The sequence below is a fragment of the Hemibagrus wyckioides genome, linkage group LG14 (assembly GCF_019097595.1).
Source record: "Hemibagrus wyckioides isolate EC202008001 linkage group LG14, SWU_Hwy_1.0, whole genome shotgun sequence".
Classification (NCBI taxonomy): Eukaryota; Metazoa; Chordata; class Actinopteri; order Siluriformes; family Bagridae; genus Hemibagrus; species Hemibagrus wyckioides.
The window spans coordinates 8,090,514-8,118,072 of NC_080723.1; the positions used below are offsets into that span (position 1 = coordinate 8,090,514).

Consider the following 27,559-nt stretch of genomic DNA (forward strand, 5'->3'; position numbering starts at 1 on the left):
AGGAGAATTCACACTTAGATAAATCTGACTGCACATCATGCATCAACAGAATAAATATACGATACAATAAGAGCATGATTCTGATGATTGATTGATAATGCATTTGGAAATTACAAATTGCAGGTGTGAGACTTAATGTTTCAGTTTCTGGCACTGACCCAAACAGATGAAGAGTGGCTGGAAGTTTGCCATGCTGCTTGGTGGTACAGTTTGCTCAAGTGCTACAGTGAAAGTCTTACTGAAGCCTGAATAAACAAATCATTTAGAAAAAAAGGTTATCAAATTAACAAATGTGAGTTTATTTACAAATAGTGCAGCAGTCCTTGTACCTCTGTGCACAAATGCAATTGTGTACATGTAATCCTCAGCACCATGCAGGGGATGGCTGTAGCACACACACATGATTCCTGTGAGAAGAAAAGGCAAGAGGTTCATATAGAGGTTCATATAAGTTCCAGAAGAAGTTACTATTTGCTCTAATAAATTATTAAAAGACAAAACTTGCTACAATCTGCAGTTGCAAATGAAGTTATCATTAATATACAAATATGGGCTTGTTCCATTGGATTAACACATTACTGTAGATTTCACATTCTGAATATTATAGTTTAATCATAAAGCCAGTATATCTGATCACATTTCCAATACTGTTGCCATATTCATTCATTATTTGGACTTTTGTTGCCAACATGAACATTTCTATTTCAATTTCTATCCCAAGTGAAGAATATAAAACAGTAATCACTGACATTGTTCATTAATGTGTAACTATACAGCATTCAATACCATTTCTAAAGACTGAAAAAAAGTTCAACAAATGACTTGCCTGTTCTGTCTGTAAATACCATTAGTTGTATTCCCTCATTTTCCTGCTCTTGGTAGTGATCATGTCCAAAATTAATAAACCTATGCAAAGCAAAACATGAAAACTACACTTTCGCTCTGTGTTCAACAAAATGTTATTGAGATATATACCACTAAAAATAAAACTTATGCACTGCTTACCTCACAGAGGTGAAAGGATCACTGGGTAACTCCAAGGGGAGTTCAAACTGTCATATATAAAAAATAACAGACTTAAAATCTCTCTTCAAACCTAATGCAACTCTAAAGTACTGACAATGATCTATATATTTACCAGGGTCTCAAAATTGTGACCAGGGAAAAACTGCACACACTTGAGCGTGTATTTCTCCTAAAAAAAAAAAAAAAGACAGAAAAACATTTAGAAAATAAATGGTAGTAATGCAGGTAAAAGCATTGATGTAGAAAAGAATGGTTTTCTATTCACTATGCTCTTTTTATAAGGTGGCACAGATAAATAAATTAGAAATAAAATGTGAGTAGATGTGAAAATGTGAGAGTTCTGACCTTCTAAAAAAATACACAGTGGGAGCAAAAGAAATAAAAATCACTCTGATGTGTGATACTGCTGTTACACTAGTTCAGAGGCAAGCACATGAAGTCCTCCTTAAATACATCAACTGGGTCTCATTTATCTTCTATATCTTTTCTTAAAGATGTGTGTAAATGATCATGTACACCAAAGTGAACTAAAAAAATCTACCTTATCTACAAACGTTTTGGAAACAGTTTCTGAGTTTGTTTTTTAATTCTTGTGTATGTGTGATAATGACACTTTAACTTTAACTATGTCTTATTCTATTCTATAGTTGTTTATTTTTATATACTGTATAATGATAGTGTAATGTCTGGACGCCCCCGCCCTGTGCCATGGTGGTTGCATACGCCGGCACACCATGGAGAAAGACCCAGGTGCGGGATTCAATTCAGATACTGTTTTATTAACATAAACACAAGACATGGGGCAGACTAACCTAACACTAGACATCTAAAACCTAAACATAATCCTTAGCAAAAACAAGAACATAACATAACCAGACACAGGACAAAACTACAGCGCAGATGAACAATGACCGACAAGGACAGGAATGCAAGGATCCCTATTTATAGGGCTAGACTTTAAGGTAAATGGGGAACAGGTTATACAACAGGAAGGAGAAAAATAGGAAAGGCATGACACAAAATACACACGAAGAAGCAGGCTTCCGAGATTCACCTGCCAGCGCCCTCTCAGGGCCTGGCAGGGAACTGTCCAGCTGTTCCTGACAGATAGTCTATTTTATATTATACGTATTTTGTATTATTTTCTTATATTCTATTCTTTTTATGATTCTTTTTAGATTCTTCTTTTCTTCTAGTGTTTTTACATTTTTATTTCCGTCATAAAAAAAACATTTCACAACATGTCGTACTGTGTATTATTGTGTATGTGACAAATAAAATTTGAATTTGATGAATATGTAATCAGTATATATATGAATTACCTCATTACAATTTATATGAGTCGTTCATCTGAAGTTTATATTAGTGTCTTAGTCTTCTCTACTTTCACAAATACAGTGACTTTTCATACATTAAAAATGAGAGATGGCGATGTGACAGAGTTTGGAAAAAAGTTGAACTGTGCAGCAACTACCAATGGGAACATGGGAACAAGAAAGTAGAGTGCACGTGATCTATGGTAAAGTGCACACACTACTTCTCCTTCATCTAGTTGTGCCATATTCTGACAAACGCAGTTTTACTACAGCAACCAGTAGCAGAAACGCCTGCTGGTGACTTCATAGTTCAGCAACTGGAGACTTGCAAAACCAGAAGCAGAAGGAGAACGCAACCTTTTTCTGAAATTATGGAATTTTCATGAATTTGTGTAATTTTGTGTAAATGCTCCTTTGAATGATTTATGACTAAATCTGTTCTTATCCGGCTTGATAAATGAGGCTCACTGTCTTCTACGCTTCAAACATCCAGCACCAAATGAGCTCTTTATATGCCTGTTTCTTGTTTCTGTAGGAAGATCTGCTACAGTAGCTTTATTCCTAAGACTAGAAGAAAAAGGGGGAATTCTGACCCTGCTTGTGAGGAAGAAGAGTCTCTGGTTGTCCAAGTCCCACTGAACCCAGCAGAACTCATCTGTCACTCTGTCTTTCACCAGATGCTCTGTGTTCTGCATCACCTGTTACATCAAACATCAGAAACATTCTCAGCTACTCAATAATCATCATATGAAAAAATATGTTAAATAAAAGCCTCTCTCAAGGAAATTTCACATTCTCTTCGAGCAAAATAAATTAATAAATAAAATACACTGATTTCTCAACTGCCCGTGTTGTTATGCTGGTGAAGTAAAAACAAATTAAAACAAAATCTAAATGCTGAAAATGAAATGTGAGTATGCTTTGGCTTAACTTCAGAAGAATATCTACCAGAAATGTATTTTTTCAACTATTAGTGACTATTCCTAGCATGTTTGGATGCTGTCGCCACTGAAGATTATACTGAAGAGCTTTCTAACACACTTAACACTGCCTGACTGTACAACATACAGTTACGTGATTTATATCTGGTTTATATTATATCTGGTGTTACACAGATGAGGATGGGTTTCCTCTCAAAGTTTCATCTCATTGAATTCCTCTTTGGCTACAATGCTGGAGGCTTGCTCATTAGTGATCTGGATTTCTGGAAAGCTGATTTGTCCATTCTGAAAAGTGCTAAACAAATGAAATGGAAGTGAATTTAATAATATAGTACCCATGATTATTATGGTATGTAATATAGTTTCTATGGTTTAAACTTAACTGTAAAGATACAACTCATTCTCACATGAGTTAAAATGGATGGATCTTTTCTTTCTCAGTGCTGCCACCTTTCACTACTGCTGTTTTTTTTTAATTGACAAATCAAAGTGATGTACTTTTACATGCAAGATAAAAAAGTCAAAGTTGCACAGCAAAGATGTTGTGTTGGCTGTCCCCTAATACATTAAAATGTGATAATATGCTCTATATGGCCAAAGGTATGTGCACCCCTAACCATCACACCCATACAACGCCACCATTTGTGTCAGTAAATATATTTCTAAAGGTGCTATTGACATTTTCACCAGATGTGGGTAACAACCCATGCAATCCACACATGCAAAGAAATCAAACCATAGATGTCCATAAAGTAAGTTATGTGTAATAATGTGAAATGACAGGGAAAAAGTATTGAAAATGCTTACTGAAATTATTTAATACTTCATACAAAAGCCTTTGTTGGTAATGACAGCTTCAAGATGCCTCCTGTATGGAGAAACTAGTTGCATGCATTGCTCAGGTGTGATTTTGGCCCATTCCTCCACACAAACAGTCTTCAAATCTTGAAGGTTCGGTGGGCATTTTCTATGACCTGTACATTTCATTGGTACATTTTTCCACAGATTTTCAACTGGATTCAAGTCATTGACTGGGCCATTCTAGCAGCTTTATTTTCTTTCTCCGAAACCAATTGAGAGTTTTCTTGGCTGTGTGTTTAGGATCATTGTCATCGGGATCATTGTCGTGCAAATGTCCACCCTTGTTTCATCTTCATCATCTTGGTAGATTGCAGCAAATTTTTATCAAGAACATCTTGGTACATTTTTCCATTCACCCTTCCTTCAATTATATTATACACACTATATTGCCAAAAGTATTCGCTCACCTGCCTTGACTCGCATATGAACTTAAGCGACATCCCATTCCTAATCCATAGGGTTCAATATGACGTCGGTCCGCCCTTTGCAGCTATAACACCTTCAACTCTTCTGGGAAGGCTGTCCACAAAGTTTAGGAGTGTGTTCATGGGAATTTTTGACCATTCTTCCAGAAGCGCATTTGTGAGGTCACACACTGATGTTGGACGAGAAGGCCTGGCTCTCAGTCTCCGCTCTAATTCATCCCAAAGGTGTTCTATCGGGTTGAGGTCAGGACTCTGTGTAGGCCAGTCAAGTTCATCCACACCAGACTCTATCATCCATGTCTTTATGGACCTTGCTTTGTGCACTGGTGCACAGTCATGTTGGAAGAGGAAGGGGCCAGCTCCAAACTGTTCCCACAAAGTTGGGAGCATGGAATTGTCCAAAATGTCTTGGTATGCTGAAGCATTCAGAGTTCCTTTCACTGGAACTAAGAGGCCAAGCCCAGCTCCTGAAAAACAACCCCACACCATAATCCCCCCTCCACCAAACTTTACACTTGGCACAATGCAGTCAGACAAGTACCGTACTTCTGGCAACCGCCAAACCCAGACTTGTCCATCAGATTGCCAGATGGAGAAGCACGATTCGTCACTCCAGAGAACGCGTCTCCACTGCTCTAGAGTCCAGTGGCGGCGTGCTTTACACCACTGCATCCGACGCTTTGCATTGCACTTGGTGATGTATGGCTTGGATGCAGCTGCTCGGCCATGGAAACCCATTCCATGAAGCTCTCTGCGCACTGTTCTTGAGCTAATCTGAAGGCCACATGAAGTTTGGAGGTCTGTAGCGATTGACTCTGCAGAAAGTTGGCGACCTCTTCGCACTATGCGCCTCAGCATCCGCTGACCCCGCTCCGTCAGTTTACGTGGCCTACCACTTCGTGGCTGAGTTGCTGTCGTTCCCAAACACTTCCACGTTCTTATAATACAGCTGACAGTTGACTGTGGAATATTTAGGAGCGAGGAAATTTCACGACTGGATTTGTTGCACAGGTGGCATCCTATCACAGTTCCACGCTGGAATTCACTCCTGAGAGCGACCCATTCTTTCACAAATGTTTGTAAAAACAGTCTGCCTGCCTAGGTGCTTGATTTTATACATCTGTGGCCATGGAAGTGATTGGAACACCTGATTCTGATTATTTGGATGGGTGAGCGAATACTTTTGGCAATATAGTGTATATTTATATATATATATATATATATATATATATATATATATATATATATATATATATATATATATATGTATATATATATATATATATATATAACCATGATGTTCCCACCTGCAAACTTTACTGTTATGTTTTTTTTTTTATGTATGTTTTTTTGGGGGTATGTCAGTGCCATTTGTCCTTCAAACATGGTGTGTATTATGGCATTCAAAGAGTTACATTTTACATGCTTTTTCTTCAGCAATGGAGTCTTGCGTGGTAAGCGTGCATATAGGCCATGGCGGTTGTGCATTACTTATAGTTCTCTCTGATACAATTGTACCTGCTTATTCCAGGTGTTTCTGAAGCTCTCCACAAGTGGTCCTTGGCTCTTGGACAACTCTTCTGACAATTCTTTTCACTCCTCTGTCAGAAGTCCTGCGAGGAGCACCTGGTCGTGGCCGGTTTATGGTGAAATGATGTTCTTTCTTTGTTCGTTGTTCGATGTTGTTCGTTCTTACTTCCGTATTATGGCCCCAACAGTGCTCACTGTATCATTCAGAAGTTTTGAAATCGTTCTGTAATCAATGCCATCAGTATGTTTTATAACAATAAGGTTGCAAAGGTCTTGAGAGAGAGCTCTTTGCTTTTACCCATCATGCGATGTTTCTTGTGTGACACCTTGGTAATGAGACACCTTTTTATATGCCAGCAGCTGATTTTAATTTGCACTGAGAAGGGGCAATTACTAATTACTGATTGATTTCAGCTGGTGTCTTGGCTTTCCATGCCTTTTTGCACCTCCCTTTCTTCATGTGTTCAACACTTTTCTTCTGTTTCATTTCACATTATTACACATAACATAATTTATGGACATCTATGGTTTGAAATATACACTTTAGAAATATATTTACAGAGTAAAAATGCTGACGCGTTCAATACTTATTTTGCCTGCTGTATGTGGTTCTGCCCCAAACTGATATCACAAAGTCAGAAGCACACAGCCGTATAGTATGTCTCTGTATGCTGTAGCTTTACAATTTCCCTTCACTGGAACTAAGAGACTCAAACTCTGTACCAGCATGACAATGCCCCTGTACACAAAGCACAGAGCTCCATGAAGACATGGTGTAGAGGTTAAGGTTGGAGTGGAAGAACTGGAGTGTCCTGCACAGAGCCCTGACTCAACCCCACTGAACACCTTTGGGATGAACTGGAACACCAACTGAACCCCAGACCTCCTCACTCTTACAACATCAGTGTCTGATCTCACGAATGCTCTTGTAGCTGAATGATCAGAAATCCGCACAGCCTCGCTCCAACATCTAATGGAAACCCTTTCCAAAAGAGAGAAGGCTGCTACAACAAAGGGGGGCCAGCTCCATGTTAATGGCCATGGTTTTGGAATAGGTACATACAGGTGTGATGGTCAGGGGTCCAAATACCTTTAGTCATATAGTGTATACAGCATTTTATAATATATACTGCATGCAGTACAAACACTCACAACTTTACAGCCTTCCTGACTCCCCAGCAAAATGTGGTACTGGTCAATATCTAAACAAAACATAATAATCAATACAATACATTTGATTGAACAATGGCTTAAAAACCTGTCTATAGTTATAACATTCAAATGACTTCACAACACTAAAGTTAATCCTTAAACATTAGTGCTACCATCTGAATAAGTTAGAAGCATTATGTTATGTAAGTCTAATAAACATATGGAAATACAGTAAAGGCTCCAAAGCCACAACAAACTGTTAATTGATAAAATGTTAATAAACTGATTAGCTGAAGCACAGAGGATCATCACCACTCCAATACATACAGCCGTCTTCTGCTGCCACCAGCAAATGACTTTCCAGCACACTGTTCCGGGACAAGTGAGGATACAGGAACTAAAGAAAATGAAACAGTATCTTTATCATCAATACCTAGAGTTGCCACTATTACACAGATGTAAGAAGAGGTGACAAATTAAGGAAAAGTAGTGGCTCTGATATGCTATGGAAGGCAATTTGATGCCATGATTTGGCTTCACTTTTCCTCTTAGAGGAAAAGGTCACTGCAAAGTAATGAAGTTATTCTTAGTCATCATCTTTATATAATGATGAAATGTGTTTATCCTGCAAGGAGTCACCTCTCCTGAGTATAAATGTCCCCATGCAAAAGGCACCAGGATTCACTAAATAGTTTGATATCATACGTCACCAGATCTTAACCATCAAATGAGATCAGTTTTAGTTTAGTTTAGTAGTCAACTGATGATGGAATTAGTAAGAAAAATATGCTAACCTGGTTACTTATAGTTAGTTAATGTCAGTTAGTAGATGCCTGATATTATATTTGATTGCTCCAGCATGTTAAAAATGTTTAAGGTTGGACCAGGGGTTCTTATCCTCAAGGTCAGAACAGCAATTTCGATGAATTATACTTTTTCAAATGCACATGAATAGGAATAGCACTGACTTCATTGAGTAGATTAAAAAAGTTAGAATTCATTTTTTTTATTATTTGATGAACTTGACTGGTTACTAAACTAATGACTCAGATCAGGGGTGTCTAAACTATATACAGTATAGCAGCCTAGAGCAACGTTATGACGTTTTGTCCAAATGCACGTGAATAGGACTAGCACTAACTTCATTGTGTAGCATGAAAAGTAAAAAAAGAGCTGAATAATCAGGCATCTTCCTCCTTAGATAACATTAAGAGAGCTTAGGAGGAAGACCTTGGAGGACCACTTTCAGATGACACTTGGAGCCCCTCCTCCCTTTTTTAATTCATTAATTTTATTTAATTTTATTTATTTATTATCATTTGATTTTTTTTCTCTAACAACATCTGTAATTCTTATCAGATTTAATGGACAGAGTGCTACTCTAGGATTTTGTTGGTAAGGGCTGGGGGTTTGTTAAATGTTTTGTATATGTAATACTGAAAATTCAATAAAAATATTAAAACCAAAAAACACAGCGCTTTCCACCACCATCATCAAAACACCGGCTGAAGAAATATCTTTGGTTGTTCATCCCTCCAGTACAGATCTAGTGACTTTATATTGCTTTTTCTTTAATTTGTCACCTGAAAAAAGTTTTTTATCACATGCTAACTGCTGTATGGTGATTATCAAAATGACTGCAGCCTACCTGAACTTTGACCTTGCAATCCACAGCTTTTATAACCTTAGTGTTGTTAACTGGATGTATTTCAATAAGGAGAGTCAGGTATTTTGAAACTAGGGGGAAAAATTGGGGAAAAAATATAAACATATATTAATTCCATGTATATACTGGCAGGTTAGGTTATTGGGAAATACAGTCAGAACAACGTTATACCCAGTTAAGAGTAAGCTGTGTGTATCTGGCTGCCATTTCTCCATGGACACTTTCCCCTTGGTGTGTAGAATGAACCGATGGAGATCGGTGCTAAATAGCTGAACTTAAGAATTTAAACATTTACACTCACCTTGACTGTGCTACGTTTTTTAGCTTTGCAGCACAATTACCTTTTCGTGGTGACCAAGATACACTATATTGCCAAAAGTATTCGCTCACCTGCCTTGACTCGCATATGAACTTAAGTGACATCCCATTCCTAATCCATACGGTTCAATATGACGTCGGTCCACCCTTTGCAGCTATAACAGCTTCAACTCTTCTGGGAAGGCTGTCCACAAGGTTTAGGAGTGTGTTTATGGGAATTTTTGACCATTCTTCCAGAAGCGCATTTGTGAGGTCACACACTGATGTTGGACGAGAAGGCCTGGCTCTCAGTCTCCGCTCTAATTCATCCCAAAGGTGTTCTATCGGGTTGAGGTCAGGACTCTGTGCAGGCCAGTCAAGTTCATCCACACCAGACTCTGTCATCCATGTCTTTATGGACCTTGCTTTGTGCACTGGTGCACAGTCATGTTGGAAGAGGAAGGGGCCAGCTCCAAACTGTTCCTACAAAGTTGGGAGCATGGAATTGTCCAAAATGTCTTGGTATGCTGAAGCATTCAGAGTTTCTTTCACTGGAACTAAGGGGCCAAGCCCAGCTCCTGAAAAACAACCCCACACCATAATCCCCCCTCCACCAAACTTTACACTTGGCACAATGCAGTCAGACAAGTACCGTTCTCCTGGCAACCGCCAAACCCAGACTCGTCCATCAGATTGCCAGATGGAGAAGCGCGATTCGTCACTCCAGAGAACGCGTCTCCACTGCTCTAGAGTCCAGTGGCGGCGTGCTTTACACCACTGCATCCAATGCTTTGCATTGCACTTGGTGATGTATGGCTTGGATGCAGCTGCTCGGCCATGGAAACCCATTCCATGAAGCTCTCTGCGCACTGTTCTTGAGCTAATCTGAAGGCCACATGAAGTTTGGAGGTCTGTAGCGATTGACTCTGCAGAAAGTTGGCGACCTCTTCGCACTATGCGCCTCAGCATCCGCTGACCCCGCTCCGTCAGTTTACGTGGCCTACCACTTCGTGGCTGAGTTGCTGTCGTTCCCAAACACTTCCACGTACTTATAATACAGCTGACAGTTGACTGTGGAATATTTAGGAGCGAGGAAATTTCACGACTGGATTTGTTGCACAGGTGGCATCCTATCACAGTTCCACGCTGGAATTCACTGAGCTCCTGAGAGCGACCCATTCTTTCACAAATGTTTGTAAAAACAGTCTGCATGCCTAGGTGCTTGATTTTATACACCTGTGGCCATGGAAGTGATTGGAACACCTGATTCTGATTATTTGGATGGGTGAGCGAATACTTTTGGCAATATAGTGTATATTCAATATTCAGCGGAATTCTCAACTGAAACCACTATCACTGCTATTAGGACTCTTCACTACCAGTACATTGATATACTGGCTCATGGAATAAACTACAGTCTGCTTCCCCAGCTGTGTATGTCAGATCAGTTCCCCTCTTATTATAGACGTTTGCCTCCTCTTGAACATGAACGTTAAGTGCTTAGTTTTTTGTACTGTTGCTATTATATGTCTTTTATTTGACAGCAACAGGAGCAGCACTCCAAAAATTTAATTGTATATACAATTACAATAAAGGCTTCTAGTCTATTCTTCTGAACTTTTCAGACATAATGATCTCTTAACTTTGGCTACATCCCTATGGCCTGATTCACACTGACACAATCTGTTTATATTTATAAAGAGGTTGTCGCTACTGGATTGCTTTAACCCTAAACTCCCCCGTACTGTATGGTCAAACTCTCTCTAGTTTTGTAGTTGGTATTTCTGTCATCACCTCACCAGGCTTGAGACAGCTGACAGTGGTATGGGGAATTGTGGTATTTCCCACTGGAAAATTTGAAGATCACCAACATTCCCTTAACACGTGTTTCCTTTTCACCTGTTTCCTTTTTTATGCTTTATCCTATAACTGAGTATTTCCTTATGCATCTTTTATAACTAAGAATTCTGAACTAGCCAAATACCCCTTGAATTACCTTGAATAACCCTTGAATGGATCTTTTCTGAGTGTATGACAGTGTATTGTAGTGAATGGCACAGTTACAATTACAACACTGTTAATCAGTACCATACTCAACAGGTCATAACAAATAATACAAGAGTGGTGTAATCATCAGCTTTGCCATGTGAGATGAACTGAAAACTCTGATTTCTCAACTAAATGAAGACCCTGAGTAGGGTTGCAAAGGGGCAGAACATTTCCGGTAAATTTCTTAAAAATTTAACTTTTGGAAATATTCTAAATTGGAAACAACAGGAATTTATGGGAATTTACAGGAATTTATGGGAATTAATTGGAATTTATTTAAATTATTTAGAAATATAAACATTGCTTGCATGCCAGCTTATGACCAAACACAAACTAATGCATAAATGAGATTTTTGACTTTGATTTAACTGTAAGTAGAACTTGAACTAATTATTTCATTGAACACAAAAGATTAAATGTTGAATGTAAACAAACATATTTCTTTATGTTTGCAGTAAAATGAAAGCACGCCCAACCCTTTCCTTTCCAAAAAAAAGTCCCATTCAAAATTGTAATCTTCAGGTTCAATGCAGTGGCTTCAATATTCTTGCGATAGTCAGAGCCTGGACAATAGGGGGAATTCTCCTCTTAAATGACTGATTGCGTGTTTAGGAAAGTGTTTTTTTTTTTTGTGACCTCACCTAAATGTTTGCTCAGTCAGTGTATTTGTTTTTACAATAGTAAAATTTTGTTTTAAATATAAATGTATGAAATATTTACATAATTTACATGACTACTCACCAAGGTGGACATTTTTTGAAATTATTTTGTGTGCAGGACTCAAGAAATTATCAGTGCATGTTATGGAGGAAATGCACAGTGCATGTGTAGGTGTGGCCTCAGTAGCCCTGCAGTGCTGTGTGCATGTGATTGAGGAATATGCAGGGTTGTTTTATCTGGTTGTTTTAACCAAGATTATAATGCAAGATATTTTTTTCAAGTACATGTATGTTCCCTGTTATAGGCTAACCTGCAAATTTGCAAATTCCCAGTTTATTCCCATATATTCCCGTTAATTCCCATGGAAATTTTCCAGCCTTGAAAATTCCCGGAATTTTGCAACCCTAACCCTGAGTTATGTCCGTGTGTATTGTTCTTGCTTCTTAATTAAATTAAAAGGAAATGAAATAGAAATAAGTCAAGTTTGACTTGACTTCACTTATTTCTATGTAATTTCCTTTTAATTCAGTGCTACAGCTGTAGTTAGTATTATTCCTTACAACTTGAAAATGATAGACTATGATTATTTGACTATAATTATTTTTTTGTATATGTACTGTGTATATTTTGTTTGTGCATTTCTGCAGTGTGTGTGTGTGTGTTGTTCGGAGATGATGTTGAATACCTGGTTTAAAATGATCTCCTCCCTCCACTGACCGTGTCAGACTGACCGCTGATACAGACACAAACATTTAATATAATTAGGAGGTGTAAAGCAGTTAAGGATCTCTGCATGCATGTAGAAGGCTGTGAATTCAAAGCCAGGTCTAAGAGAAAGCCAAGTCCTCAACTGCTAAAATGAAGTGAATCCTTTCTCAGTTGCACAGGTGATGGACAAACCAATGGAAACTTGCTAATAATATATTCGAATGACCAATCTTTTTCTCCACTCTAGTTTTATTCCATCTTGGAAGAGGGTAGAGAATGTTTTATTCCTTCATAGAAGTACAGAACGGTTTATGGTGGGACATTGGACCATTTTTTCCAGGAAGAAGCCACACCTTTACTCTCATCTTTGAACAGGAAAGAAGTCATGTAAATGTAAGTGTAAAATGGTCTATAATGGGAATGATGTTTTATATAGTGACTGATATGAAAGCAAATACAATAGCACTTCATCCCAATGGGATCAGTGTTAGCAAAAGGGTGAGTCTGGGCAAATTTCCCAGTCATCCTGTGAAGTGTTGACTCAGTGGATCCTTCTCTGTGAGGTTAACTGTTGATAAGCTAATTTTAGAGGGTCTGTGTATGACATATCTCCTGCTCTCCTCTTAATTTATGAACCTCACAGTCAACAAGCTGTCAGAATGGCTCAGGCTGTGACAAAGACATTAAATTCTGAGTGGCTGATTTGCCCCCTTTTTATTTGTGAGGGGAAAATACATCCAGATAGTTGGAGCTCACCACAATAAATCACATGGTCTACTATTATAGAGTATTATAGTATTATATTATAGATTATATAAGTATTATAGATCTCCTCTGAAGGAAAGTAGGAGCATCCACATTGACTCATCATTGTAAAGGCAAGCCTAATGGGAACAGTATTCCAGAGCAATGAGAGCACAAAGGTCGCTCTCTGTGAGGTTCTATCCCAAAGAAAGTTATTTTCCCAGAACAGAAGCACAGTCAGAAAGATGAACAGCAGATGGATGCTTCAATGGGGTTTAAATCTGGCCAGACCCCAAGCGTCAAAGGCTGTGTTTATAGAGATGACTGTCGAGTCATTTGTCCACAAATTCACACACAAGTCTGACAGAAATGAACTGGCTGCCTAGCCAATAAACCAGGTTCTGGCCACTCAAGGGTACTATTATGGTTTTACCAGAACACAGCGCTATATCTGGCAAGCCTCCAGCACTGTGCTGTGAGTGATGATGGCATGTATAAACTAATGCAGCTGAAGTTGCGTATTGTAGCTCAGCCGCCACTTCACAGTCAGCTGGGAAATGCCTAGCAGAGGTGGCTATCAAAAGAGCATGCTTTGAGAGAGTCTTTAACCATTTTTTTCAGCTCTGCATCATTGCATAATAAGCGCAGAGAACAAAGACATTAAGGCCAAAACAGCTGACACATTACTGGTGTCTGTACCTGGCCTCCAAAGGGGTTAGACATTGCCTGTGCACAAATCCTGAGACATAGCTTTAAGCAGGGTATTAAATAATGTAAGCAGTATGCGCAGCATGCATGCACAGCATGGTGACACAGCAGCTATTGTCGCTGCCTTAAAGCTTCAGGGTCCCTGATTCAATCTTGAGTTAGGATTACTGTCTTTTTGAAGTAAGATAAATTGTCCCTGTGTGTGTCTGTATGTGTGTGTGTGTGTGTGTGTGTATGGGAGTATTTGTCAGGGCAAGCTCCAGATTCCCCATGGCCCTGACCAGGATAAAGCAGTTAGTAAAAGTGAGTGTATGAGGGAATTATCATCTTGGAATACGGAAATAAAATCAGGACAGTGCTTGTGCTCTTTACACTTTTCCAGTCTTTGCAAAAGCATTGGCCTTTTATGTAAAATGTTTCCTGCTTGTGTGGCTCACCATATAGATTTTATAGATACTAGGTCATAAAGGTGCTCATTCATTTTTTGGAGACCACTGTTCTGTTTTGCTTAAGAACTCTTTTCCTTAAAATGTTAATCTTCTGTTCGTTTTGTGTGCCTGCAATTTGAGAACCTGTTTTGGAAATTTGTTAGTTGTGGTTTTGAAATTTTAAAACTGATACTGTTAGTTGGCAGTCAACCTAATGAACACAAAGTAACCTGTACAGCTGTATTTAAAATTGGGAATTAGCTTCAGTGTCAAAATGAAATGTCAAAATGAAAGATTTGGTATTTTTGTTATTTGTCCAGCACCTGTAAGTCACTTGGTTTAAATATGTCTGGCAATGAAAAACCTAAATGCAATAGGATATTTGAAACCATACTATTTACCATTTATAATACTGAAGCTATGAAAATCAACTGGATGTTCTGCTGTAACATATAAACAGCTTTAGAGCTAACATCCACTTTTATCCACTAAGTAGAATTTGCCTGAGGGTGAGAAACCTACCCAGCAGTGTTTCTTCTCTATTCAGAGAGCAGCTGCTAATAAACACTTGCTTGTCAAAAGTGTACAGTAGCTGTGAAAAGGGAGAAAAAAACAGCAATAAGTAATATAACAGTTAGCTTTTATTTAGCAACATACACCAATCAGCCATAACATTATGAGCACTGACAGGTGAACTGAATAACACTGATTATCTCCTCATCATGGCACCTGTTAGTGGGCAGGATATTCCCGGTATTCCCTGATGGCTGTGGTCTCTTTCAGCAGGATAATACGCCATGCCACAAAGCAAAAATGGCTCAGGAATGGTTTGATGAGCACAACCACGGGTTTGAGGTATTGACTTGGCCTCCAAATTCCCCAGATCTCAATCCAATCGAGCATCTGTGGGATGTGCTGGACAAACAAGTCAGATCCATGGAGGCCTCACCTCGCAACATAGAGGACTTAAAGGATCTGCTGCTAACATCTTGGTGCCAGATACCACAGCACACCTTCAGGGATCTAGTGGAGTCCATGCCGCAATGGGTCAGGGCTGTTTTGGCAGCAAAAGGGGGACCAACATATTATTAGGTGGTCATAATGTTATGGCTGATCAGTATATATATTAAATACTCAAACTTCATCCTCAATGTATATGCGTGACATTGACATGAATATTGTTTTTTCTACCACAGAACATTCAAATGTGCACTTATTTTCTAATAAGGGGATTTATGCAAAAGATCCCTCTTTATGTAGTCGATAACAGACTGTTCCAAACAATCTAAGCAGTTTTGAATTGACATTCTCACCGGTCATCTAAGCCGTCACGATTTAAGCTCCTCACATCTCAAAAATGCCCCAATAATTAACCCTCTTTTAAAGTGACTTAGAGTTTTCCTTCTTACAAATTTAATTTCAGTATGGCCTGTTCAGCATTTTATCCATGTGACCAAAAATCTGCACTTGTGCTTCTACAGTCATTCATCTAGGTTTTTCTTGCAACTTGTCAACCATTCATACCATGTATATGCATAAAGACATTCCATTAGTATAGTTTAGCTCAAGACTTATGTGCACATGCCACAGACAGAAATATCCACATACCTTATTCTGTTTTGTATGAGGGTTGTATTTGCCGATTTTGGTGTTTCCTGTGGCACCCTGTGAAATGCAATCGAAACACTATTAGTGGTATCATCAAACATACTTGGTTTATGAGTTTTTTTTCACTTAGACTTATGAGAAGAACAATGTACACCTTCCTTCAAATCTACGTTTTTATATATCATGGCCTAAATAACAATTGTGTGGTCTTCACAAACTTCTATAAACACACAAATAATCTCATGTAATAACAAAAAACACAACATATGAAGTATTTATTTCCCAAAAAGTAAAACAACATTCAGAATCCAAGTGGAAAATACAAGTACACCATTCTTACTTCCAACTGCTCTTACAATCATTAAGAGCAGAAATAGCAGGCAGGTGTTACTAATGAAATGCACAAGATTTATTAATCGTCAAGAAAATCATTTATAAAAGCAGAACTTTTGATAGCTTTACTGAAGCACTCAGGTTTTTGTCTGCATCACGCCAACAAGATAGGACATAAGCAATCACCTCAGAGAAGCAGAGAATGCAGTTGTTGCTGCTCATCAATCTAGGAAGGGTTATAAGGTCATCTACAAACAATTGACCATTGTACATTGAGAAGGATTCTTTATAAATTGCGAGACCTCAAGACAGTTGCCAGTTTTCCCAGGAGTGGGCATCCCAGCAGATTCTGTCTAAGGTCAGGCATATAAAGAAAAACCTAAAAGATGCTTCATGTTCTCTCTAAAAAGAATAGTGGGCATAATTTAGGTTTACAAAATTGCATCCAAGCAAACCATTAAAGTTCTGGAACTATATTCTTTGGACTGAGACCAAGGCAAAAACCAAACATCACCACAAACACCTCATAACAGCTTGTTAACATGTTGGTGGAGGGGTAATGATTTGAGCTGGGACCAAAACCTGGAAAATCTGTAGAAAACATTAAACTCCACTTTATATCTGGATAATTTTTTTAAGATACAGATGAGGCCTTCTGTCCAGCAGCTGGGCCTTAATTGGGTCATGCAACAAGACTGTGATCCCAAACACAACAGCTAATCAACCTCTAAATGCCCGAAGAAAAAAAATATCAAGGTGTTGGAAAGTCAAACTCCAGACCTTAGCTCCATTGAGATGCTGTGGTAGGATCTTAAGAGCATAAACAAATGCCTTCATTAAACTCAATTAACTGAAACAACGTTGTAAAGAAGAGTGGGACAAAATTTATTGCAAAACAATGTGAGAGACTGATAAACTCCTACAGAAATCAATTACTTCAAGTTATAGGTGATAAGGAAGGTTCTAAATGTTATTGAAATATAGGATTTATTTATTTATACAATCCTGGTTTCTGAATGTTTGCTCATTGAAAAAGTAATACATCTTATTATGTTTCATTGTTGTCACCTCAGGCTATTTGTTTGCTGTTGTATGAATGTATATTCTGCTTATTTTTGTAATCATGAAATTCAAATGATTCTATGAAAAAAAAAAGACTTACTCTCCAGCAATAAACAACACCTTCATCCCTCTCAACATTAAGGATTTGAGCATCAGCAACCAGCACATTGTCTTCACAGCAGAAAACATGCAAAATGAAAGAAAACGTTTCAGTATTTGCATAATGAATCAGTATACAAGATGAATTCAGGCAGTTAAATTTAACAGCATTTATTTATTTATTTGCCTGATAAATGCAAGTCAAAACTTGTTACTAGGAATAACATCACTTAATTCATGTGACATCATAAAAGGGGGTGTGGTCATCATGAAACAGGAAGTTGTCCCCAAAAATCACGAAGAAGCAAAAACGATACTAGATTATCCAAATATTTTCATATGATTATATATATATATATGATATAGTTTACTACGTTTTAGTCATTTTCTCCCAATATTTGATGTGAATCAAACTAACCAAACGTCTAATAAACCGTCAAATGTCCCATTTCAGCTGTTTTGTTTTGGGGTTTTTTTTTTTTTTTTTTTACTGTAATTGCAACTTACTCTGGTTGTTCTGAAGTTTAGAAAAGTTTGTAGTTTAAGTTGTAAAGATTTACTAAACGCTTTTACTGCTGTACTTCGGCAAAAATCTTAATATCTGGACTGCTTTACTTTATAATATTTTCCACAGTATAGAATGTTGTTTATACAATATTATAATATGTTGGAAACGGTTATTGATATGTGATTTACTTTGAATTACTTTAAGTATGCTACACATAAATGTTACACATTAGCGTAAATGCCCAGTGGATTAAAATGTCCTCCAAACTGACAAATATGACATTAAAAGTGATTATCAGTCATTCTTGAAAGGTCAGTCATCTTTCTTCTACTGTAGAATATAACATTTGTACTTTCACGAGTCAACACTTCACTGATTTCAGACATGTGCCATGTGTTAGGGATTTTGTTTTTATAGATAGCAAGAAAGCTTAGAGACTTTGGAAATTCAGTAACTATATCAGTGAATTCACGCTCATTTTCAGCAGTTAGAAGTTTACAGCACTGTAACACCACAGTTTTCCCGTCTAAACCTCACACACTCACCTCGGGGGCTTCTTACTGTCTCTTCTCTGGCTAAAAGTCTCGACACAACATCTCTTTGAATGTCGAAAGTTGATGTTAATTGTAGCATATTTCTCTATTATTTGCAGTATGTCCTTTCTCAGACACGACGGAGTCGTGAAACTGCTGGTGACTGGATTCAGGAAATGATCCGAAATCACGTCTCATCAAGCACAATGTGTTTCAAGCTTTAAGGGATCTCAGACTTTTTCCTCAAACATGAGATCATTCCAAATTGCTTCAAGGTGCATTTCTGAGCAAACATGTCAGCCTGCCAAACGTCCAAAGACTGTCACAGAACAATGGCATCGTCTTCAGATCTAACAGTAATTTAGTACGCCACCATTAGGTTGTAACGCAACCTCCAAGCTCACAATATACTGCATTATAACGGACACACACACACACTATACTCGAACATGTTAGATGTGCTTATGCATGTTACTGGCTCACGCGCTTTAAAATTCCCTACAATATAACATGTATAATAACATGTAACACAAACTGTAGCAGTTTCTAGGTTTATCCGTTATCGGGAAAGAACTTGTTTAAAACACGCCCCCTCCGGAAAAAGGGCGGATTGCCCCGTTTTCATTTGTTTACATGCTGTCAGTCATGCTGCACGTGACACACAACATGGGCTGAGCCCAAATCGCAATGTATATCGAATAGGGCAAATAATGTATAAAATCGGTCTGTATTATCCAGTGAACCTAAAAAAATTGTTGAAGAGACTATTTCAAATAAATAAATCTGATGTACGGTGTATGTAGGGAGTAGGGAGTACAGAGGAGCTTATGGAATATGTGTAGGGTGTACGAAGTGTGGAGTATGGAGTACAGTCTATGTATGGAGTGTCTAGGGAGTATGTAGGGATTAGGGAATATGTGGTGAGTATGTAGGGAGTACCCAGTCAACCACAAGACTCTCTTGTCCACCCTCAAGAGTCTTGGAATTCGTGGCACAGCATGGCAATGGATTACTTTCTAACTGGAAGGTCAGTCTTATCAAGTAATATAGAGGGGATAAACATCTGCTGCATGCAGTCTCTCCACTGGTGTCCCACAAGGCTCAGAACTCAGTCTTTTTCTGTTCTCTATTCAATCTCTTGTTGAAGTCACCCCTTACATGGGTATTCATAGCACATTCTCCTTCAGACTGTTCATCTCAGAACATCTGGCAAACATCTCATCATGGATGGCAGCACAGCAGCTGAAACTTAATCCCAGCAAAACTAAAATGCTGTTCATTCCAGGTGATTCATCCCCATGTCATCTTGCAATATCCATGGACAACATGCTGATTTCACCATGGACAATCAACTGTCCTTTTCCTCTTACATTGCTAATTGTTGATTTCTCCTTTACAATATAGAAGGATTTGTCGAAATTCTATCTACACAGGTCACTCAGGCACTTGTTCAGCCCCTTGCTTGCCTACAAAGCCCACAATGGACCAGAACCCACTTACCTCAAAGCTTTTATCTTACACCCTGCACAGCCTTAAAAAAACACATCAACTGGAACCACCATCTGTCACCTCTTCCTGAAGTACTTAAACTAGCAATTAAAATCTAAAAAATGTTGTCTATGTCCTTTTCTTGCTAGATTCCCCCTCAAAAGAGTTTTTAGACTGATGGCATTTTTAGTCCATGGCCTAGCTAACCTTCCATCTATCCATTTATCCATCCATCCATCCATTCTCTACAACACTTATTCTACTGGGTCACAGGAAACCTGGAGTCTACCTAAAGGACTAATATCGATGTATTCATTAAAAGAGACTTTAAAGCTCTTCTGTAAGTTGTAGGTATTATGGAGTATGCAGAAAATACATCAGTATTGGGAGCAGTATGTCATCTTCCAGTTTAGTATAAATTATTGCTGCATTTGTTCAGAGCACATCCATCTACTGTACAGCAGGTGACACCATTATACAGCACTCAACTACAGTATCTGCCTACTCCATTTCTGTTATTGCCAGATCTACAAAAAATGCTCTCATTCTAAGTGCTTTTGGTTGATGGATATTTTGCATTAATGTATTAACACAAATGCTCTGCAAACATAACAGGCAAAACCTTTTGTAAACGTAATGTCTACTTTGTCTAAATGTGTGTATGTGAGCTGTGGAATGGTGTGTCAACAGAAAAAAATTAATTATGTTAAATGTAATGAAAATTACGTGGCATATTAACCACTCTAACAAATAATAATAAACGTTTCTAGATACATCTAGAGTCCTATAAATAGAGAGCTACCACTTTTCCTTAGGTAACAAACTTGGCTGAAGATACTTTTGCCTAAATAAGTATTCACTGATTGACTTATGGAATCCATTCTTCAATACTGCTACAATAAATAATTTACAATAAAAACATATTCAATTGTCAGATGTAATTGTTAAATATATTAGGGTGTAAAAACTATAGCCTGCTGCCATTTTTAAACAACCCTAGAAGTATTTTAGAAATAAATGAAAGTTGTCTCATTAATAAATAAATATAAAAAATAAATATGAATAGATATAGCGTACAAATATATTTTTTGTTTGTTTGTTTGTTTATTTAAACGAGGTTCCGAGTTTGAACACTGGGTGTCGCTATCACGTAAAGATGTTCTCTGAGGAGACGCTGCACTCTCAGGTAATTAGTAATAAATTACTTGTCCACGTGCGTGTATTTTAAAAGTTGCTACTGTACGTGAACCTAAACAGTTTCACATGATGAACATATCTATTTGATTTATTTCATTTCAAAAGTATAACCTGAAAAAGAATTGAAGCTGCAACTGTAATGTCAGAATCACATTTATTGCCAAGAACCGTGGGTTTACATGTACATGTGTCTTGGTGTACTAATGCAAATTCATAATGAAGCAACGAAGCCTAAACAACAAGAAACCATATGCTATGAAAACTATAAGAATTAGGAAGGTAAGAAGGGTCAGGTGCAGGTACAGCAGTCTGAGTTAATGTAATGTATGTGAAACAGCAATGTGGGGTTAATCGCTAATGTCCAAGGAGGTGGACACTTGTGTAGGGTTGGATACTGAAGTTTTGTGTTTGCTACATTCTTTGTACCTACTTGTCATTAGTATTCATGCAACCACTACATTATAAAAAAAATTGTTTGGCAAGTTCTAAATTTGTACATAAACACGCCTAAAACACATTGTCCCACAGTTATTTGTATAAAGTACCATCCCTCAAATGACCATATATAGTAAACAACATACCTTTTTAGAAAGCCAAGTAGCTTGCTCATAATGTTGCTTTTTGGTAGACGACATTGAGGCTGTCAAGAGGCCTAAAGAGTTTATGGAGTAGAGATATTGTGGCATGAAGTAGCTTAAAAAAAAATGGTACTGTTTTTGGCACTTTAGAAAGTCATGTGTCTAAGAAATAGATACTAATTTCTTCTTGGTTTTTTTTATTTAATTTTTATTTTACAGCCTTCTACTGCCCCAGTCATATGAAAAAAAGAATTTTGAAATATTTATTAAAGAAGGTAAATATGAATATCATAAATATTAAAAACCTAAGATTCTGCACAATTTCTAGATCCCTCTTTAAATGTAAGCGAAATTGTGATATTGATCACATTTAATATCTGCAACTGCTAATACAAGTGCTTTGTACAAAAGGTCAGCTTTTCCTCACGCCTAATCTCTTATACTGAAGTGTGTGTTCAGACGACAATCCGAGACACAGTCTGGTGAATTTGATCTAAAATGGATCATAAAGTTTCAGACAAAATTATGGAATCAATGCCAGCTTGAGTCACACTGTTAATATAGCAAAAAGGAGATGAACCAAATACTGAACCAAAGAAACTCAGAAATTCTACTTTTCAGTCAGGTTGTATGCAATAATATTTGTAATGAATATTGTATTAAATTAGAAAAGAATGCAATATAGAAAAAAATACACATGATAGATTCCTTTCTGCAAAAGACTCCTTTTGTAACTACCTGTGTGGCTTAGTGTGGAATACATGGTCATGTAATTAGGGGGTGTAATTGCTATAAATGCTAATCTGAGAATTATGGCATGGCATATAGATGGGCATTGGGCTGGCTAAAGAATGAGGGATATTATTTGGTATGGAAGAGGACAGTGGCACTGCTTAAGGAAAGGGATGTTGAAATGTACATGTATGTAGAACACAGAGAATGTTTTACACTTGCACATACATACACATATACATATATATATATATATATATATATATATATATATATATATATATATATATATATATCGGATGCAGTGGTGTAAAGCACGCCGCCACTGGGCTCTAGAGCAGTGGAGACGCGTTCTCTGAAGTGACGAATCGTGCTTCTCCATCTGGCAATCTGATGGACGAGCCTGGGTTTAGCGGTTGCCAGGAGAACGGTACTTGTCTGACTGCATTGTGCCAAGTGTAAAGTTTGGTGGAGGGGGGATTATGGTGTGGGGTTGTTTTTCAGGAGCTGGGCTTGGCCCCTTAGTTCCAGTGAAAGGAACTCTGAATGCCTCAGTATACCAAGACATTTTGGACAATTCCATGCTCCCAACTTTGTGGGAACAGTTTGGAGCTGGCCCCTTCCTCTTCCAACATGACTGTGCACCAGTGCACAAAGCAAGGTCCATAAAGACATGGATGACAGAGTCTGGTGTGGATGAACTTGACTGGCCTGCACAGAGTCCTGACCTCAACCCGATAGAACACCTTTGGGATGAATTAGAGCGGAGACTGAGAGCCAGGCCTTCTCGTCCAACATCAGTGTGTGACCTCACAAATGCGCTTCTGGAAGAATGGTCAAAAATTCCCATAAACACACACCTTGTGGACAGCCTTCCCAGAAGAGTTGAAGCTGTTATAGCTGCAAAGGGTGGACCGACATCATATTGAACCCTATGGATTAGGAATGGGATGTCACTTAAGTTCATATGCGAGTCAAGGCAGGTGAGCGAATACTTTTGGCAATATAGTGTGTATATATATATATATATATATATATATATATATATATATATATATATATATATATATATATATACGAATATATATATATATATATATACACATACACACACACACAGTTGTGCTCATAAGTTTACATACCCTGGCAGAATTTATGATTTCTTGGCCATTTTTCAGAGACTATAAATGATAACACAAAAACTTTTCTTTCACTCATGGTTAGTGTTTGGCTGAAGCCATTTATTATCAATCAACTGTGTTTACTCTTTTTAAATCATAATGACAACAGAAACTACCCAAATGACCCTGATCAAAAGTTTACATACCCCAGTTCTTAATATCGTGTATTGCCCCCTTTAACATCAATGACAGCTTGAAGTCTTTTGCGGTAGTTGTGGATGAGGCTCTTTATCTTCTCAGATGGTAAAGCTGCCCATTCTTCTTGGCAAAAAGCCTCTAGTTCCTGTAAATTCTTGCATGAATTGCACTTTTTAGATCTCCCCAAAGTGGCTCAATGATATTGAGGTCAGGAGACTGAGATGGCCACTCCAGAACCTTCACTTTATTTTGCTGTAGCCAATGACAGGTCGACTTGGCCTTGTGTTTTGGATCATTGTCATGTTGGAATGTTCAAGTACGTCCCATGCGCAGCTTCCGGGCTGATGAGTGCAAATTTTCCTCCAGTATTTTTTGATAACATACTGCATTCATCTTGCCATCAATTTTGGCCAAATTTCCTATGCCTTTGTAGCTCACACATCCCCAAAACATCAGCGATCCACCTCTGTATTTCACAGTAGGAATGGTGTACCTTTCATCATAGGCCTTGTTGACTCCTCTCCAAATGTAGCATTTATGGTTGTGGCCAAAAAGTTCAATTTTTGTCTCATCACTCCAAATGACTTTGTGCCAGAAGGTTTGAGGCTTGTCTCTGTGCTGTTTGGCGTATTGTAAGCAGGATACTTTGTGGCATTTGCGTAGTAATGGCTTTCTTCTGGCAACTCGATCATGCAGCCCATCTTTCTTCAAGTGCCTCCTTATTGTGCATCTTGAAACAGCCACACCACATGTTTTCAGAGAGTCCTGTATTTCAATTGAAGTTATTTGTGGGTTTTTCTTTGCATCCCGAACAATTTTCCTGGCAGTTGTGGCTGAAATTTTAGTTGGTCTACCTGACCGTGGTTTGGTTTCAACAGAACTCCTCATTTTCCACTTCTTTATTAGAGTTTGAACACTGCTGATTGGCATTCTCAATTCCTTGGATATCTTTTTATATCCCTTTCCTGTTTTATACAGTTCAACTACCTTTTCCCGCAGATCCTTTGACAATTCTTTTGCTTTCCCCATGACTCAGAATCCAGAAACGTCAGTGCAGCACTGGATGAAAGATGCAAGTGTCTGTTAGGAGTCCAGAAACAACTGACCTTTTATACACACACACTAATTCTAAGAAAACAGATCACAGGTGAGGATGGTCACCTTTAATAGCCATTCAAACCTGTTTGTGTCAGCTTGTGTGCATGTTATCAGGCCAAAATCACCAGGGTATGTAAACTTTTCAGGGTCATTTGGGTAGTTTCTGTTGTCATTATTTAAAAAGAGTAAATACAGTTGTTTGACAATAAATGGCTTCAGCCAAACACTATATATGGCTAGACCACTGGATCAGAGCATCTCCAAAACTGCAGCTCTTGTGGGGTGTTCCCGGTCTGCAGTGGTCAGTATCTATCAAAAGTGGTCCAAGGAAGGAACAGTGGTGAACCGACGACAGGGTCATGAGCTGCCAAGGCTCACTGATGCAGGTGGGGAGCGAAGGCTGGCCCGTGTGTGTGGATCCAACAGACGAGCTACTGTTGCTCAAATTGCTGAAGAAGTTAATGCTGGTTCTGATGGAAAGGTGTCAGAATACACAGTGCATCACAGTTTGTTGTGTATGGTGCTGCATAGCCGCAGACCAGTCAGGGTGCCAATGCTGACCCCTGTGCACCACCAAAACAATGGGCACGTGAGCCTCAGAATTGTATCACGGAGCAATGGAAGAAGGTGGCCTGGTCTGATGAATCACGTTTTCTTTGGCCTCCAAATCCCCCAAATTTTAATCCAGTCTAGCATTTGTGGGCTGTTCTGGACAAACAAGTCTGATCCATAGAGGCCTCACCTCTCAACTAACAGGACTTAAAGGATCTGCTGCAAACATCTTGGTACCAGATACCACTGCACACCTTCAGGGATCTAGTGGAGTCCATGCCTCGATGGGGCAGCACTGTTTTGGCAGCAAAAGGGGGAACAACACAATATTATCATAATGTTATAATGGTCATAATGTTATGCCTGGTCTGTGTATATAACATAATATAAAAATAAATGAAAAAATCATTTGTGTGAACAATATTGAGGTTTAACACATCAGAAAATGATAAAGGTTCATTTTGTTTTTGTGAAAAACACAAAAGCTCTGAAATACCAAAAAAATCTGATTACTCTTTCAGCTGCCACATGTCGAGGCATTCCTGTGTATGACATTGTGTACCTGCAGGGCAATTATTTTAACACAGGCAGTTGCATGCTCACCATTTCGCCAGCACTTGGCAGAGATGTCTTGTATGTTTAACCGAAGAGAAATAATAGAGAACAAACAGAAGATACACAGAGAACAGAAATCAGTAATGACATGTTTATGCCTGCTCTGATTAAACATTTAAAGACATAAGTGGACACAGTGACTGTGAGAAGGAATAAAGCACTTCTACAGATAGATGGGGTGTATGAAGTTGCAGTTGTGAGTGTAAGACTAAAGACATGCTATGTGATCTGTAACCAGGCTGTGTCAGGACTTGCTGGAATTCATTTTCCTGCTCAGCTGCTCAGTCCTGTATTCCTGAAGAGAATTCCTTCGACGTACTCTACACACACACACACACACACACACAAATTCACAAGTACAGACAGATCCACCAGTACTAGCATGCATATACAAATCTACAAATAGTCTATGAATGTAAAGTAAGCCTCTTTGAAACAAAAGGGTTCTAATCATCGCTCTTGGTGTCTTTTTATATTACTTTTTATATCCTTTTGTGTAAAAAAAATCTGTTAAATGTAAATGTAATCTTATATAATGCAATGTAACATGGACAAAACCTTATTTGTTATTCTTACAGACCCTTGAGGTATTTTCAGGCTCACATAAGTATAAAAGAACTTCCATGTTCTTCTTGGTTACCATTTTCAGATACTTTTTCCTTTTCCCACAAAAGAGGAGATGATCTGGTTATTGAACAGTAAGATTATTGTTGTAACTAAAATATGTTTGAGCATGGAGACACTTTATGTTGTGTTTCTTGGATGAAATAATAAATAATCCTCTCTATCTCTCTCTCTCCCTCCCTCTCTCTCTCTCTCTCTCTCTCTCTCTCTCTGGGTTTGATTTGTCTTATGGCTCTTGGGTAAGCTGGGTGGTGCACTGTTACTCATCAAGACCACAGCCTGGTTTACCCCACATCACTTTAATAGAGCATTCTGACACACACACACACACACAACCACACAAAACCCCTTCAAATTAGACTATTTGCTATTTTTCTTTTTGGTATAGTAATGTTTGTTTTCATATTATTCCACCTTTTGAAGAAAATTGGTATAGAAATTTTATAGATTTTTTTCAAGACAGGATATATTTATTATTCGTGAGTAGTATTGGTTGCCAGAAAAAACAAAATCCAATTATTAAAAATTTTATTAAAATAGTTTAATTATTAAATTTAATGATTTACTCTTATTTCTAGTTATTTATTTTATTTTATTTTATTTTATTTTATTTTATTTTATTTTATTTTATTTTATTTTATTTTATTTTATTTTTATTTATTTATTTTTCCCCTCCCCTTTCTCTGTTTTTCTTCTTTTGTA

The 27,559-nt window shown here is 38.0% G+C and overlaps 1 protein-coding gene across 3 annotated transcripts in view; it reads right to left on the reverse strand.

Moving 5' to 3' along the window:
• The window catches only part of gsap (gamma-secretase activating protein), a 36,203-nt gene extending 16,998 nt beyond the window's left edge, over positions 1-19,205 (reverse strand). Inside the window, exons 1-14 of one of the 3 annotated variants that reach the window (XR_009206448.1) lie at positions 18,667-19,205; positions 17,615-17,685; positions 16,120-16,176; positions 15,034-15,103; positions 12,609-12,656; positions 8,900-8,988; positions 7,579-7,648; positions 7,252-7,301; positions 2,936-3,040; positions 1,139-1,195; positions 1,006-1,052; positions 827-906; positions 330-407; positions 159-245 (exon numbers count right to left, since the gene is read on the reverse strand). Coding sequence is in view for 2 of the 3 variants with exons in the window: in XM_058407397.1 (XP_058263380.1) it covers positions 159-245; positions 330-407; positions 827-906; positions 1,006-1,052; positions 1,139-1,195; positions 2,936-3,040; positions 7,252-7,301; positions 7,579-7,648; positions 8,900-8,988; positions 12,609-12,656; positions 15,034-15,103; positions 16,120-16,176; positions 17,615-17,685; positions 18,667-18,754 (997 nt within the window). In the remaining variant the exon portion in view is untranslated. The remainder of the gene's footprint in view (positions 1-158; positions 246-329; positions 408-826; positions 907-1,005; positions 1,053-1,138; positions 1,196-2,935; positions 3,041-7,251; positions 7,302-7,578; positions 7,649-8,899; positions 8,989-12,608; positions 12,657-15,033; positions 15,104-16,119; positions 16,177-17,614; positions 17,686-18,666) is intronic. The other 2 variants (XM_058407397.1, XM_058407398.1) reach the window with 2 other exon arrangements.
• Between the last annotated feature and the right edge of the window lie 8,354 nt (positions 19,206-27,559).